Source organism: Kockovaella imperatae (genome assembly GCF_002102565.1).
Source record: "Kockovaella imperatae strain NRRL Y-17943 chromosome Unknown BD324scaffold_15, whole genome shotgun sequence".
NCBI lineage: Eukaryota > Fungi > Basidiomycota > Tremellomycetes > Tremellales > Cuniculitremaceae > Kockovaella > Kockovaella imperatae.
The window spans coordinates 416,700-431,591 of NW_019028955.1; the positions used below are offsets into that span (position 1 = coordinate 416,700).

General features: G+C 52.2%; 4 protein-coding genes across 4 annotated transcripts; 2 read left to right on the forward strand and 2 right to left on the reverse strand.

The window, feature by feature from the left end:
• Window positions 1-36: 36 nt before the first annotated feature.
• BD324DRAFT_594682 (Hydantoinase B/oxoprolinase-domain-containing protein) lies at window positions 37-5,464 on the reverse strand. Its single transcript, XM_022013835.1, has 24 exons — window positions 5,374-5,464; window positions 5,171-5,313; window positions 5,080-5,126; window positions 4,841-5,037; window positions 4,720-4,784; window positions 4,376-4,669; window positions 4,145-4,319; window positions 3,928-4,101; window positions 3,778-3,875; window positions 3,637-3,737; window positions 3,391-3,567; window positions 2,680-3,331; window positions 2,572-2,628; window positions 2,376-2,519; window positions 2,260-2,318; window positions 1,948-2,212; window positions 1,724-1,897; window positions 1,376-1,668; window positions 1,053-1,310; window positions 929-1,003; window positions 815-878; window positions 687-762; window positions 390-635; window positions 37-347 (listed from the first exon to the last, which is right to left on the reverse strand). The coding sequence occupies exons 2-24, from the start codon at window positions 5,294-5,296 to the stop codon at window positions 202-204; spliced, it is 3,963 nt and encodes a 1,320-aa protein (XP_021868545.1). The 5' UTR covers window positions 5,297-5,313; window positions 5,374-5,464; the 3' UTR covers window positions 37-201.
• A 569-nt stretch (window positions 5,465-6,033) lies between these two features.
• Window positions 6,034-9,402, forward strand: BD324DRAFT_637310 (hypothetical protein). The gene is made up of 2 exons (XM_022016989.1): window positions 6,034-7,691; window positions 7,749-9,402. Exons 1-2 carry the CDS (start codon window positions 6,345-6,347, stop codon window positions 9,351-9,353), a joined length of 2,952 nt encoding a protein of 983 aa, XP_021868546.1. The 5' UTR covers window positions 6,034-6,344; the 3' UTR covers window positions 9,354-9,402.
• A 13-nt stretch (window positions 9,403-9,415) lies between these two features.
• BD324DRAFT_637314 (ras family-domain-containing protein) lies at window positions 9,416-11,346 on the reverse strand. The gene is made up of 7 exons (XM_022016990.1): window positions 11,120-11,346; window positions 10,922-10,953; window positions 10,754-10,835; window positions 10,644-10,692; window positions 10,372-10,480; window positions 10,011-10,218; window positions 9,416-9,954 (listed from the first exon to the last, which is right to left on the reverse strand). Exons 1-7 carry the CDS (start codon window positions 11,290-11,292, stop codon window positions 9,825-9,827), a joined length of 783 nt encoding a protein of 260 aa, XP_021868547.1. The 5' UTR covers window positions 11,293-11,346; the 3' UTR covers window positions 9,416-9,824.
• A 111-nt stretch (window positions 11,347-11,457) lies between these two features.
• On the forward strand, window positions 11,458-14,879 carry BD324DRAFT_653538 (Nup93/Nic96-domain-containing protein; the record flags this gene model as incomplete). Its single annotated transcript, XM_022018669.1, has 13 exons — window positions 11,458-11,693; window positions 11,760-12,009; window positions 12,073-12,264; window positions 12,305-12,400; window positions 12,453-12,530; window positions 12,572-12,768; window positions 12,819-12,960; window positions 13,010-13,510; window positions 13,563-13,674; window positions 13,718-13,971; window positions 14,019-14,447; window positions 14,506-14,806; window positions 14,866-14,879. The coding sequence occupies 13 exons, from the start codon at window positions 11,458-11,460 to the stop codon at window positions 14,877-14,879; spliced, it is 2,802 nt and encodes a 933-aa protein (XP_021868548.1).
• Window positions 14,880-14,892: the final 13 nt, after the last annotated feature.

A 14,892-nucleotide genomic window follows, 5' to 3' on the forward strand; every position in this document is an offset into this window, starting at 1 on the left:
GTAGGTCAAGCTGTGGATCAGCAACGCAGCAACTGACTCGGTACGAAAGGATGCATGCATGCATGCGCTGGAAGCAGCTACAAGGGCTTCACAGTGCTATTGCCATCGGACTGCGTGATCATAGGGTTGCGCAAGCACTCGGTGCAGACTCCCTCCCCGGCTTGCCGGCTTGCTGTGGCACCACCAGCCTCCACTTTGTTATTACACTGCACTCATCTGAGCCGCCTTGAACGCCGCCAGTGATCCACTTGCGCGGACAGGAGCAACGATAGATCGCTTATACACCTCATCATCAAGCCTCTCGTCAATCGTGCCCGGAACTCCGTAGCCCCCTCCACCAGGTGTATCTACAGAAGTCAATAAGCGATATCTCAGCAGTCAAGACGCACTGATGATGATATGATCCCCCTTCTTCATTTTTGTTTGATTACTCCCACCAAGATTAATAATCGTATGCTTGCCATCCTTCGTTCCCTTCAGCCATGTGTTGATTCCAATGGTTCCTGGTTCTCCTCCTGCCATGCCGTACGGCGGGATGACCCGGCGCTGAGATAAGATCGCCACGTCGAGATCTTCAGTAAACTCGATATCTCGGATACAACCGTCTCCACCCTTGTGACGCCCATTACCCCCGGCTGGAGTCAATTGTCAGTGCCGAAGCTACATATCGGACAGGTGAAGCTTACTATTCGGTCTGCGAGAGAATCGGTGAATGACGACGGGATACACACGTTCAGTCATCTCCACGTCTCCGATGGCGGTCTAGAGGTTTGATCAGAGTTTGAGACTATGAGATTCAAAGCCATGCTCTCACATTGGTCATGTGACAGTGCACGCAGTGCTGACCGTCCCAGTCCGGTCCAGCTCCGGATCCGCCGCTATACGAGGTCAGTATGAATGAACCAACGCAGAAAGTGAGTAAACTCACGCGATCGTCTCGTAGTACCCGAAGCCCGGTACAGTCTTCCCGCCAACCTCCCTTGGACCGATTCCGAACGTCAAACTGATGTCCTGTCAACTAGTTTCACGATGATGAGTTTCGCGGTGCTCACTTGTTACACCCTCCTTGTGACGCTGCACAAGCCTGGAAAGCCTTAAAAATGACGTCCGTAACGCGTTGTGATGCCTCTGTATTTCCGGCACACACAGCCACTTCGTCTGTAGGTGCGAGGAGCGAGTCGGGAGGCACGACGAGCTTGATAGGTGCCAAGCATCCTTGATTGAGCGGAAGATCAGAAACGATGAGGGAACGTAGAACGTAGATGATGGCAGAGTAGACAACAGCCGTAGGTGTGTTGAAGTTGCCATGACTTCACATGCAACAGGTCAGCATGTAGTCCGCTGGAGCTTATGAGGGGCCTGTCGCTGGACCCACATTTGCGGTGATGTGCCTGTAAAGTCAAACACGGCATCTCCACTTGCGGGATCTATATCCAATTTGAGCGCTAATTGCGTTCCGTCGTCTAGCCAATCGACAGCTTGCAGGCTTTCGCCTCCAAACTTCTTATGTATATGTCGCAGAAGGTCTCTGACCGCCCGCTCAGCCGTGAGCATGATGGCGTGCATGTAAAAGTCGACGACTTTGAAGGATTGCTCATTGACAAGCGTGTTGATGAGTACGACTCCACGGTGGCAAGCAGCGACCTGGGCGTGGAGATCGGAAAGATTCTACTCCCACTGATCAGCTTTGGTGCTGAACCGGAGGAGTCAAGGAGCTACTGACGTCTGATAAGGTCCGCGTTCCCGAACAACCGGGATACTGGGCAGGATCCTCCGATAGAATCTTGATGACCCCCTTTTCGTCGAATTGACCCCTTTTGACCAACTTGAAGGACTTGACTTGAGCCCCCTCTTCCCAGAGCTCTTTGGAGAAGGGAGGCATGGAACCAGGTCGAATCTAGCCGCAGGGTCAGCAAAGTACTGGGACTCGAGTCTGACTTAACTTACACCTCCAATGTCTGCGTGATGGGCCCTTGCAGCTGTCCAGAAAATGATCCTGCCATCATGGAAAGCAGGCATGATGACCGTCAAATCCGGTAGGTGCGATCCGCCCGCCGCGGGATGATTCGAAAGCAAGACATCGCCTTCTTCTAATTCGTGGCCCAAAATTTGCGCTTGATACCGAACAGCGTGGGACATGGCACCGAGATGGACAGGGATATGAGGCGCGTTCGCAACAAGGCCTCCATCCGCGGCGAAAATGGCGCAAGAGCTACGTGAGGGGATGAGCGATCCTGGAGCGGTCGACGGTGTACTCACTAGTCGAGCCGTTCTTTGATGTTTAAGGAGATGGAGATCTTTCTCAGAATGTCGCCCATCTGAAGAGAAATTAGCCACTGCAAGCGGGTAGTGTCAAGCTCTGTGGCTCGGCTCACCTGCTCCGCTATGCCCATCAGACGATGACCATAGACTGACAGCTGGACGGGATCCACATAATCGTAGTCGCTCGTATCCGTTTTGTGCTGCGCCGCTTTCTCCTCAACGAGATCGATGACTACGTGTTCAGGAAGAGATGTAGCCTGTAAATTCCAGTCAGCTTCCGCCTATGCTTGAAAAAGAAACGAGTCTCACCAAATGAGATGGCTCGACGAGGATGGTCTGTGTCTTGTCAAAGATGACAGCGGGACCCTGCAGGATGATCAGCCTAGCCTTTTACCCATGCAAGAGCGATGTACACACCCTGACTTGATCTCCAGGACTGAGCTTTGAAAGCGGAACCACGGCCGTATCGACCCATCCACTCGAATCAAAGTAAACTTGTTTCTGCTCCACTTCCCCTCCAAACTCCTTCTTCTCGCAGTTTTCAAAATCCTCGTACGGACTTCTCGTCTCTGCGCCTATACTCTTTCCAACTGCCCTCACCCGTAGATCGTCCACCAGGATGTCTCTCTTTTCAAGATTGAACCCAAACTCTCTCTTGTGTTCTTCAAAGAATCTCGATTCGTAGTTCCCATCTTTTGGAGACTCGATCATCAATTGGGTCGACGTTCCGCTGTAACGGCAATTGAGGTACGTCTCGGATCTGATTCTATCCTTTGGGAAGCCTTGTCCCTCAAGGTCTTTCTCAGCTTTTTGCACCAGCAGTTTCATCCGACGCGAGATCTCTTTATTGTCCCTGTTGTTTGTGACTGTAAAGGCAGCCGGTTCCGTCGCTTCGCGAACAACGTCGGCCAACGCCATACCGTACGCTGACAGTAGAGAGGATAATCGAGGGACAATGATTCGCTTGATCCCGAGTGTATTGGCGATGCTGCAGGCGTGTTGCCCCCCAGCGCCTCCAAACATGACCAAGTGATGCGACGAGCATTCGAACCCGCGAGCTTCGGTCAGTCTAGCGAATGTGTTGAATCAGCTCAGGCCACGTAGAAGGACTTTAGCGGATATGCTCACGTTCTGATCGGTCGGCACATGGCCTCGTTCGCGATTCTCAGGAAACCAGCCGCCACTTGCTCAATACTGAGCTGTTCTGCCTTGCCCTCATTGATTTCGGTCGTCATTTCCTCAAACAGTGTCTTGCTCGCTTGAATGTCGAGACCTTCATTCTCGTTGGGACCGAAGATCTTCGGGCTAGCGCAGAGCAGAATCAGCCACATCGCTTAGCGCAAGAGTTCCTCGACCCATACTCCTGCCACTCACAAATGCTCCGGCAGTAGTCTACCTAGTATCAGATTCGCGTCAGTGACTGCCAACGGTCCCCCTTTTCGATAACACGCAGGCCCAGGGTGAGCAGTGGCAGACTGTATTGATGTGAGCTGAATCTAGCGGCACTTGACGCACCTCTGGTCCTACGACGAACATGCCGTGACGGTAGAAGAGCCGGCTCCCACCACCCGCAGCGACAGTATTGATATCCAGTTGTGGCGCCTGAATGATGACTGCACATGCGTATCAGTAAGGAACGCTTTCAATTAGAGGGATTGAACCTGCCTTCCGCTGTCGTAGTCTCAAAGACGTGCTCCAGCTTGCCAGCATACCTCGATACGTCCGTACTTGTTCCTCCCATGTCTACTGCGATAAGTGGACTACCGCGCTGAGGATCGTAGCACGTCTTGGAATATCCCACAACTCCGCCAGCAGGACCACTGAGGATTGCCCTGAGACCTGAGGGAGGTCAGCGGATATAACGGGCGGATGAAAGGCGTACCTGAGAAGTTGTTCCATTTACATAAGCCTCCATCCGATTGCATGAACAGCAATTTTGAGCCAAATGCCTCGATACCTCCTTCGAACCCTGCTCCAAAGCTCTCTATATATCGTCGAGTCACTGGGGTAAGATAAGAGTCCGCAATGGAAGAGTTCGCCCGAGCGACGAGCTTGATCTAGGACCAGAAATTTCAATCCACCCCTACCCATAGGCGACTATCCATCAACTCACCATTGGCTGTAATTCACTGCTGACGCTGACCGCGAATCCCTTTTCCTTGGCTAGAGACGCTACCATATCTTCGTGATCGCTCCACAAGTACGAGTGCACAAATGCCACGGCTATGCTGTTGATTCCTTTCGCTTTCAACTCGTCCAGCTGACGAGACACAGTCTCCCGGTCTGGACGGCGGAGGATACGGATAGGCTCGCCAGTCGTCGTTTGTGTGATGACAGAGTCATCGTGCTCTGGAAGGGAGATTTTGGGTGAAACGAGGGATTGATATGGCGTTATACGTTCATCGATCTAGGGCCATTGTCAATGGGTCCACAGGGGCAGTCGTGATGCTGGCTCACCTCGACGACTTCGTCGTACAGGAATGAGAGCTTACGAACACTCAAGTCAAAGATATCCGGTCGTGCTGCAGGACGGATCAGGGTGATTCCCTCAAAATGAGCTCTCCGGGTCACGACCTACCCTGCATCCCTATTAACAAGACGTCTCCCCAACCTTTACTCGTGATGAGCGCACATTTTTCTCCTTTTCGCTCAAGCAATGCATTGGTCGATACCGTTGTGCCCATCCGAATGGATTCCACGCGATCAAGGGATAATGGCTGATCCTTCGGTATTGGCTTCGATTCGGGATCCAGGAGGGACAATATGCGTCGGATCCTGATGGCTTTTCAGCTCCTTGGAAACAGGTGATACGCTTACGCTTCTGTCGGAGCATCTTTGTAATTTTGAGGATCGACCGAGAGCAGCTGAGTGTCATGTTTAAGTGCTATTTCAAAGGTCCAGAACAAACCTTGATGACAATATCCTCTTCGCCTGGTCTGGAACATATCGCATCGGTGAAGGTTCCACCTCGGTCGATGGCTATCCTAGCTAGCGACGACCCGGCGGATTGTCTATCCGGTGCAGCGATGCTCATTGGTGGAGGTTTCTGATCTTGACCAGTGAATGAGCTTTGAGGGACAAAGTTGAGGCGCAACTGTCACAAAAACTCACAGTACCTTCCGCTTCTGCTGCTGTACGTCAACGATCTGCGATTCACTGGCTTCGCTGCTCTGTCCAGTGCAATGTCGGTTTTATAGATGTGATCTCGCCTTTCAGATCCTTCGGAATCCTCAACAATTCCCGAACGTCGGAGATCACCGCCTGAAGATTCGGTAAGCAGGCGAGGGAAGATGAGGCGCTAGTCTGTGTAGTCTCGAAGGCGGGGGAAGTCAGATAGCAAGAGTATCCGGGGGAATGCTCTTGGATGCCGAGAGAAAGCGATTGGTGATACTGTCTCTTCCATTGCGAATGAAATACAGGTTGCAGCTGATAAATGAGCTTTATACGGAGAGCTGTTCTTGGATCCCATTACCGAAGGACAATAAAAAGGTAAAGCATGCGCTGTCTTGGACCCCGCAGAGGATGTAGCTCTGGAAGTCTTTGGGTCTCCCTCCCTTCCAGCATGCACTGAGCTCCATGTACAAAGCGGTGTGCTCATCCAGTCGCCGCCAGTCACTCGACTAGGTGGAAAGGCTGGCTAAGCGATAACTCCCACAACACCTCTCGTGATCTCAACAGCGCACCTCAAATCTCAAAGGGACAGACTCAGTGGTAGCTCGGCGCTGTGTCTTCCGCGTGTGAGACTGTAGCCATAGCCATAGCCATAGCCAAAGCCAAAGCCAGAGCCAGAGCCCCTCATTGGCCGCCACACCTCACCGCCACTTTTGACGTCATTTCTCCGTCGTTGGAATCTGCCGAACAGGACGTGTAATTCTCTCGTCCTCTCTGTCTCTCTCCATCATCGTCCATACCTTGTTCCATCTCAGTCACTGCTGCTGTGGAAGTCAGGGCAGCGACCAGAAGAGTAGTGTACATCAGAGTCACGTCCAGCTTGCCTTCACGCCGAGCTCTCGCTGACTCACATTGCTCAAAACCCCCTTCAACTTTGTCTTACTTCGATTCCGCGCCTGGACTCCGCCGCCATGGCCTTTCACGGCTTACATCCCATGCCTACGTCGGGCATGTACGAAGGGACTTCGGCACTGAGACGAGCCAACACGACGACGGCAGCTCAAGGAGCTGGCTCCAGAGCCAGGCCAGCAACGTCATCTGGGGTCCTCACTTCCCCAAAAGGGAACGCTCCGTCAGGACTCGGATCAGCGACTCCTTCAAGACCTATGACTCCATCTGTGGAATCTCAGAGCTCTTTCGACTTTTCCGTACCGTCTCTTCCACCGCGTTTGGCCAACTTTGGACGGAAAATCTCTCAAATGAGAGATGAATTGATGGAGGGTTTAGATCCAACAACAATTGAGAGACCTAAAACCTCTCCAAGACAAAGCACAGATTCGACCAAAACACGAAACTCATTACCTCCTCCTGCTGAAGAAGTCCCAGGGATGGGTGATGAACCTGTCATGTGCCCATTCTGTGAGAAACCACTTCCACCGGCTTTATTCCACGTCCATCAAACGCCAGTCAAGAAGCCTACAGTATCGAGACCGAACATCAAACGTCCGGTGACTGCGACGGGATCAGCTGCACCTTTCGGCTTGTCCTCCACCGCTCCCAGCTCTAGGGTGAATTCCATCTCACTCGACTCCCCAGAAGTCAAAACGAAAAAGCTGCTCGATCCACTCCCATTACAGACACCCAAGACCGGGTCCAAATCCGCTTCGAACGATATCATCCGATCGCCAGACCCATCCGTCACGTCGGAGTCCTTGTATCCTCAGGTGTCTGAAGGTGACAAACTAAATCATGCAGCGGCAGAGCTCCACATATCGGACGAAGATATACGCAGATGGTCAAATCTAGCTGGCATCTCCCCTCCGACGATCCATCGGCATTCCTCTGCGCCTCCATCCACAAACGCAACGTTGGATGTTCAGTCCAGCACCAGTCGAAAGGACTCACTGTCCGGCTCACAGACAAAACCTCCGCCTAATGACAGACATTCGTCGAGAGGTTCTTCGTCCAGATTCAACTTCTTCAGAAGACCTTCCAGCAGCTTGGAGGAAGAGGACGAAAGTGAGGACGAAGGAAAAGGTCGAGGTGGAGGTTATTCGAAACTTCTTGGCGCCGGAAGTGCCGGAAGTGATGACGAGGGAGATAACACTATACATGCCGAACCGCAGTCGATGCACGAGGACCAAGTGGAGGAGAAGGATGACGTCGAAGTCTTGAGGGATGATCCCCCGCCCTTGCCAAATGGAAAAACGGATGATTCATCCGTGCCTACCATCACCCCATCCCTCGAACATCCCAAAGTCACCAGCGATGAATTGCGATCCGTCTTACAAGAGGTCTTGGGAAAGATTGGCGAGCTGGTGAGTGATAAGAAAAACGTCCTCGAAAACTCCTATACTGATTTCATTGGCGCCTAGACCAAATCCCACAATGCCCTGCTCACGTCCCAATCGACCCTCCTCACCTCGCTGAAAATCGCCCGGTCCAACCTCGCCATGGCAGAAGCCAACACTGAAATGCTAGAAGCTCAGCTTAAGCAAGCCAAAGCCGCAGCACCACCGCCACCGGCGCCCGTTCGAGCGGCGACTGGACACCCTGCTACACCGACTATCAATCAAGGCGCTCCCAAAGCTCCGAATACTGCGCCGGTGGGAAGTTCGAGCATGACTGGGGAAAAGACCATCACAGCCACACCTCAAGCCAGCGAGCGCGGCTCGTTTGAAAGACCGAGACCAACGTCACTTCAGACTGCTCTCGCCGCGACCGAGGCCCGAGCTGGTGAGGGGGAAAAGTCCAGCTGGGGATTCTGGAACGGAGGCAAGAAGCGTCTCACGACCAACGGGCAACAAGCACTGTCGAATTTACCGACACCTACTGCGGAGCGATCAAGCTTTGATTTCGTTACGAACCCTTCTTCTGGTGGCCCTTACTCTGCCGCTTTGCCACTGTCTGCCGAGCAAACTGGTCTGCAACGAGCTTCTTCAGAGAGACCGCTAGCGCGTGGAATCAATGGCAAGACGATCAGCGTCGATGATCTGATCGCTGTAGGTGGACCGACGGGAACAGTGGCATCCCCTGGATCGTCTGCTCAGCCTGCGAGTGAGATTTTGAGGCTGAGACAAGCCTATTCCACTGCTCAGACGCGCATGGAGAGCATGTCGAAAGAGCTCACCGAGTTGAAGAAGGGCAAAGTAGAGATGGAGGCAGAGCTAGAAAATCTGTCTCAAGCCCTGTTTGAAGAAGCCAACAAGATGGTGGCGGATGAGAGGCGAAAGCGAGCCGAGATGGAGGATGCGTTGAAAGAGCTCAAAGCTGAAAAAGATGCTTTGAAATCGACGATCAAAGTCTTGGGAGGAAACAGCGGTAGTGTCGCAAGTGGAGACGAGAGCGATGCGACTTCGACCACTTCGAAAGACGATAGTATTGATCCGGCTTTCGAACCCAGAGACTTGGACAAGCATTATGAAGCGCTCAGGAAATCGATCCACCACGTCGCGGATGGAGTGGACGGGATTTCCACCTCACCTTTCACCCCAATGACTGGTATACCCGAGTCATCAGGGATGCAACATGCGAGTTCGGATCCTGGCGCTCACACGTCGTCATTTCATGTCGATCCCGAGTCACTGAGCGGAGAACAGAGCGTATCTCATATGGACTCGGAGTCCGAGCCGCACGTCAAGAGCGTAGTTTCGCATCCGGGTCTCGAAGATGCTGTGGACGTACCACCTGCTATACCCGAAAACGAGGTGTCCGAGTCTAGAAGAGAGTCCCAGACCGCCGAAACGTCTTCTTCTGCTGTGGTCGAAGAGGAATCAGAACCCAATCCATGGGCCGATACCGAGACACCGTCGATCAATCGCGGTAGCAAAGGGATGGACTGGTCCGGGAATCCAAAAGATGCGAACGAGACTACACCGGGAACGAAGAAGACGCCATCTGGTGTCGATCAACTTGACAAGCTGATGCAGGCGATGAAGGCAGAGGAGGAGGAGGAGGATGTAGACGGCGAGGCGAAGTGAAGAGATGCCGCATAGCACAGTGAATCACTTTCTACGATTATCATTTGCATTATAATGTTTTCATGCGGTCGGTTCGGTCTCCCAGGCTTCTTCTGCTAAATGTTTCTCTCACCGTACACACGAATCGAGCTGTGTGACAACGATTCCCGCTCGCTATGGTCATACTGTTACATCCAGCTATACGAGAAAAGGAGAAGAGAAAACGAATCGACAATATGTGCAGGGAAAGAGTCACTAAGCACCACATGTATACCACCTCCCTAACCTGTCCGTGAGCCCGCCAGCCAGCCAAAAGCTAGGAGGAATGAGGATCTCAGAATCGGAGAAACCTTTCCCCTTTGGCCTATCCCACTTTCTCCTATTTCGCCAACCTGTCTCGTCGCTCGTAGCTTCATCCCAATTGCGCACATGCCAAATCCCCATCCAGAAACCGAAGAACAATAGCGAGATCCAAACCCCGTTACAAGCTCCTTATGAGCAGCAACCTCCTTGGTTGTTCTGTTGACTCTGCCTCTTGACGTCGACACCTCCCGGTCGACCGGTGAGACCAGGCGTATTCTCCGGTTGAGGTTGAGAATCGATCAATCGAGTCTTGACGTCTCTGCATATGTGTATAAGCATCGCTCCCAAATCGAGAAAATCACAGGGTCGACTCACCTCGCAAGCGTGACGAAAGCCTCTTCAACTCCCTCGTTGGACTTTGCACTGGTTTCCAAGAACCTCAATCCAAATTCATCGGCCAATTGTTTACCCTGTTCGAGAGATACCGCTCGCTTCTCATCCCAATCGCACTTGTTTCCAATGAGGATCTTGTTGACTCCTGCTGAGGCGTGCTGTTCAATGTTCGAGTGCCAAGTCCGGATGTCTGATGGGAGTGGGCGATAAGGACGGAGGGAATGATCGTAACGGGGTGGCAAACGAGGGGACAGTGGTTAGTGGGGATAGGGGACGGGTGAGGAGACAAGTGCACAAAGAACATCTGTCAGGATATATCCTACATTGATGCTCCTAAACTCACTGTTGAACGACTTCTCGTCCGTCACGTCATACACCATCAAAATGCCCATTGCTCCGCGGTAGTACGCGGTGGTGATGGTTCGGAAACGTTCTTGACCCGCAGTGTCCCACTGTGGAGTGGTAAGCGAATGACTCGAAAGACAGCAATGTCGGCGCCGGAATCCTGGAAGCACTCTGGGGTCCGTTGACACAACGCCGCCGATGCACGCAGAAATGATGATGATGATGATGACGATGATGATGGGCGACGCGGATGGGTGGACCGGGACCTACAATTTGCAACTTGATCCTCTTATCATCCATGTCAATGGTCCTAATCTTGCTGCGGCAACTAGTCAGCACAGGCTGTCGCAGACGCTGATATGCAAATCGATCGAACGTACAAATCTATTCCAATGGTAGTGATGAATGACGGTGTCCATGCATCGTCGCAGAATCGCAAGAGAAGGCATGATTTGCCGACACCTATGGACCCAGCGGCGGAAAGGCGTCAGTGCATGGGGATCGTTTCATGCAGCAGGTCGCATATACAGCCTTGCGAGAGAACTCACCCGAGTCACCGATCAGCAGTAGCTTGATCAGACTACATTGACACGTCCTCAAGTCAGCATGCACTCGATAGCTCCACAGACAGACAACGGTATTATCCCAATTTAAGCTTTTGTGAGTCCCGATGGGCACCCATCTTGAAGCATGGGGGAACGCAGGGCCAGCTGCCATGGGGAAAGAAGAATGCATGTACCACTCACAAGTCGTAGTGTGGTCCAGACATGATGTATGGACTGTATCGCTGTTGCTGGTGCCAGGAGTGTTCGCTGCTGTCGATTCCAAAGATGAAAGAGAGAGAGAGAGTTGAAGGAGGATCTATCTGACGAGCAGAAAGAGAATGAGCCCCATGCCTTGCTTCCCGAGACTGCCACATGTGAATTGAGTGGCCGGCGATATATCTATAACGCCGATACCGCGACTGGCCTTGTTGTTTCCCCGGGCGAACGCTCATTGGATTGGATGGATTGGTCGGTCATTTTGGAACTCAAGCAGCGAGCGAGAGGCATCGGAGTAGTAGGGAAACACAAGAGAAGACACCATGTCGGTGACTGGATCCTTGTTCAAGTCGCAGAATGGCTCAAACGCACAGGCTTCCACTTCAAAGTCAGCTCAACCGGTCAACTTTACTTCATTACTGGCTCAAGCCAATTCACTGAATGATGCTGGAGCGAGCAATGAGCTCCCTCAGCTCAGGTTTGGGCTTGGAGAGATTGAACAGATGAGCGAGAGTGTAGCGAGCAGAGGCAAAAGAGGGAAATCAAGGCAGGGAGAAGGGTAAGTCTTTGATTTTTTATTCATCCCAGTGTATGTATATGATCTCACTCGGCAATTCTCTCCCAGATACAATCTTCTCTCAAGTCTCGGAGTGAATACGACTCAACTATCCCACGATATATCTCAGCTACCCCATGCTGAGCCATCAAATACATCTGCCGCTCCAAAACGTCGCCGTCGACCTGCTGCTGCTGGTCTTCACCACGTGGGCGAGCCTTCGGGGTCAGGAGTGAATGATGGACAAGATGTTGGGTCATGGGGTAGGAATTGGCATGAGACGATCATTCTGTCAGGGATCGAATATCAGCGGCAAAAGGTCAGCTACCAATCATAACTCCTACCCCTCCTACGGACGAACGACGCTTACGGGTGATTCTAGACCATACAACACTTCCAGGACCAGTTCCAAGCTAGGATGCTGGCGAATTGGGAAGCGGAAAAAGCTCGTGTCCTACAAGAGGAATTAGGAGTGACGGATGATGATTTGTCAAAGTTGACGAGTTCAACTGGAAAAGGAGCTCTAGGCTCGTCAGTCTTAGGCAGGAGCGCGTTAGGCACGAGCACCCGAAGGGTGAGCCACGAGCTCTTTTGGTGAGCTCACGCCGATCCAGTTTCCCATGGCATCAAGCTCTTCAAAAAGCGCCGAGTCACGAGATGGAGGTCTGGTGATGCATACAAAGATGATACGGTACGAAAGAGTCATCAGTGTGAGTCTGTTTCGTCATCTTATGGTGAACTCATCAGCTAACGATGTGACAGGAACTAAACGCTCGGAGATTACGGAAGGAGCCACTCGAGCTGTGTCAAGCGCTGATGAGCACTGTCGAGGGTGATACTGTGAGCTATTTCTCCGTACTGTTTTGCTGAAGGAACCGAAGAAATACCCTCAACTACCCACCGCCTATCGAATCTTGGGATACCTCGTTCATGAGCCATCACTCTCTGACTCGGAGCATGCCGAACCAATTCAAGAACGACAATACGCCAATGCATATCTTGTCGATCCGACCTCCAGTCATGCCTCTCTTCTTCGAGGACGACTCGCCGCCGGAGGTCGTAGATTCCTCGAGCGAGAGTGAGCTTTCTGGCTCTCAGCGCGGCGGTTCTCGACTCACACTTGAACAGCTTTGAAAAGCACATTGACGAGACGATTGCAAAGCATCCCAAGGAGGCTGCTATCGGAGGCTTACCTGGCGTCACGAACAAGATCCGAGCATATGTTGATGTCTTGAGTAAGACGAAGGATCTCGAGTCATTCAAGCCAGAGGTGAGCGAACTCCCTCAACTTGAGTGGGATCAAGCTCACGACAGAGCAGAGCGTAGACGGCACTTACCTCTGGGCACAAGTTTATTTCCTTTTCCGCTGTGGTTACCTTTCCGAAGCCCTGGATCTCTTGACTTCCCGCCAATCGTCTCTGAGACGGGATGACTATTCATTTCCCGGTGCTCTCAAAACGTACCTTTCGTCTTCGGATCGGCGATTGCCCAAAGCTCAGAAGGATCAACTGTACAACGACTTCAACTCGCACATTCGAAATAGCACCAACGTTGATCAGTACAAATACGCCTTGTACAAATTAGTCGGTCGATTTGAGCTCAGTAGGAAATCTGCCAAAGTCGCTGCAACGACTGAAGATTGGATCTGGTTACAGTTGTGTCTCGTTCGCGAATCTCGGGATGATGGACCACAGCAGAGCTATACCGTCGAGGAGCTGGGCGGATTGGTTTTGAAGTATGGGAGCGAAAAGTTTGATTCGAATGGGTCAAAGCCTTTCGCCTGGTTCAACCTATTGCTCTTTGCTGGGCAGTACGAGCGAGTGAGTGGGGAAGCCCTCGTGATTCGTCATGATGTCGTTGACCCCCATTCAGGCCATTGCGTACCTACACTCGAAACAGGCGCTGCGTACCGATGCGGTCCACTTCGCTTCAGCATTGCAGTACTACGGGTTGCTCCGCCTCTCTGCGCCCGATGCCGATATACGTGAGCGTAAAGTCTCTCACGGAACGTAACTGACAAGCTTCAGTCACCGAGGCGGAAGACGACACTGCCTATCTTAACCTCGCTCGCATTGTCAAATCCTACATTTCTCCCTTTGCCAAACTCGAGCCTCAGACTGCACTTCAGTATGCCTACCTCATTGCTCTTGGCTCGGACGCCTCGAACGGCAGTGGACAACGTCAGAAGACCGCTTGCCTGGAATTGATCAGGGACATCGTCCTGGCTAGTCGCGCCTGGTCTAAATTGCTTGGAAGTGTACGGGCAGATGGCTCCAAAGAGGTCAGTGATGCTGATCATGCTCCCGACCATCCTGACAACGTGCTCAGACCGGTATAATTGAACGCGATCTCGCCTTGCTACGCTTAAACAACTCGTCTGACTACCTCCGACATGTCGTCCTATCCGCGGCGGACCAATCTGCTCTCGACGCATCCCTTACCGATTCTATCGAGCTGTACCATCTCGCTGGAGCCTATGACAAGGTCGTGGAGAGCATCAATCGCGCGCTCGGATCTTCGCTCTCGTTACCTATGAACCCCGGCCCATCCGTCGCACCTGGTTTGGGACTCAGTGGAGCCTTTGGGGGTGTACAGGACCTCTATGGCCTCGCTCAGAGAGTACATCAAGTGTATGAACATGATTTGGTGAAGAGAAACAAGGTATCGAAGATGGCTTGGGACACATTGGGCGTATTGATTCAGCTCAAAGCTGGATTGAGTCAGTTTGCAGCTGAACGACCGGATCTGGCTCTAGAGGTGAGCAAAGTCTCTCATCGTCCCCTGAACACTGTCTGATGTCGCGGCTCGATTTCAGACACTTCGACAAACTGGTCTTCTACCGCTATCTACAGATCCTTCATCGATCTCTTCCTGCGCTACAGCCTTCAAATCCCTCCTTGATCAGCCTACCATTTCCTCCCTTGACGAGGTGATCGTCACGACCATGAAATGTCTCTTTACGCTTTCACAACAGTTGAAACGAAGCGATTATGCCGATTCAGAGAGGTCCAATCAGATTATCGCGTACAAGCAGATGGCTCAGAATGTGGTTCAGTTCGCGTCTGGATTGAGATTGCGATTGGGACCGGATGTCTATAGGCAGTTGTCAAGCATGAGTGAGTTTTGGGTGCCCGGTGGCGTATGATCATGATTGAACTGACACTCTGCTTTCCAGGTGCTTTCTTCTAGGCGATCGAATGAC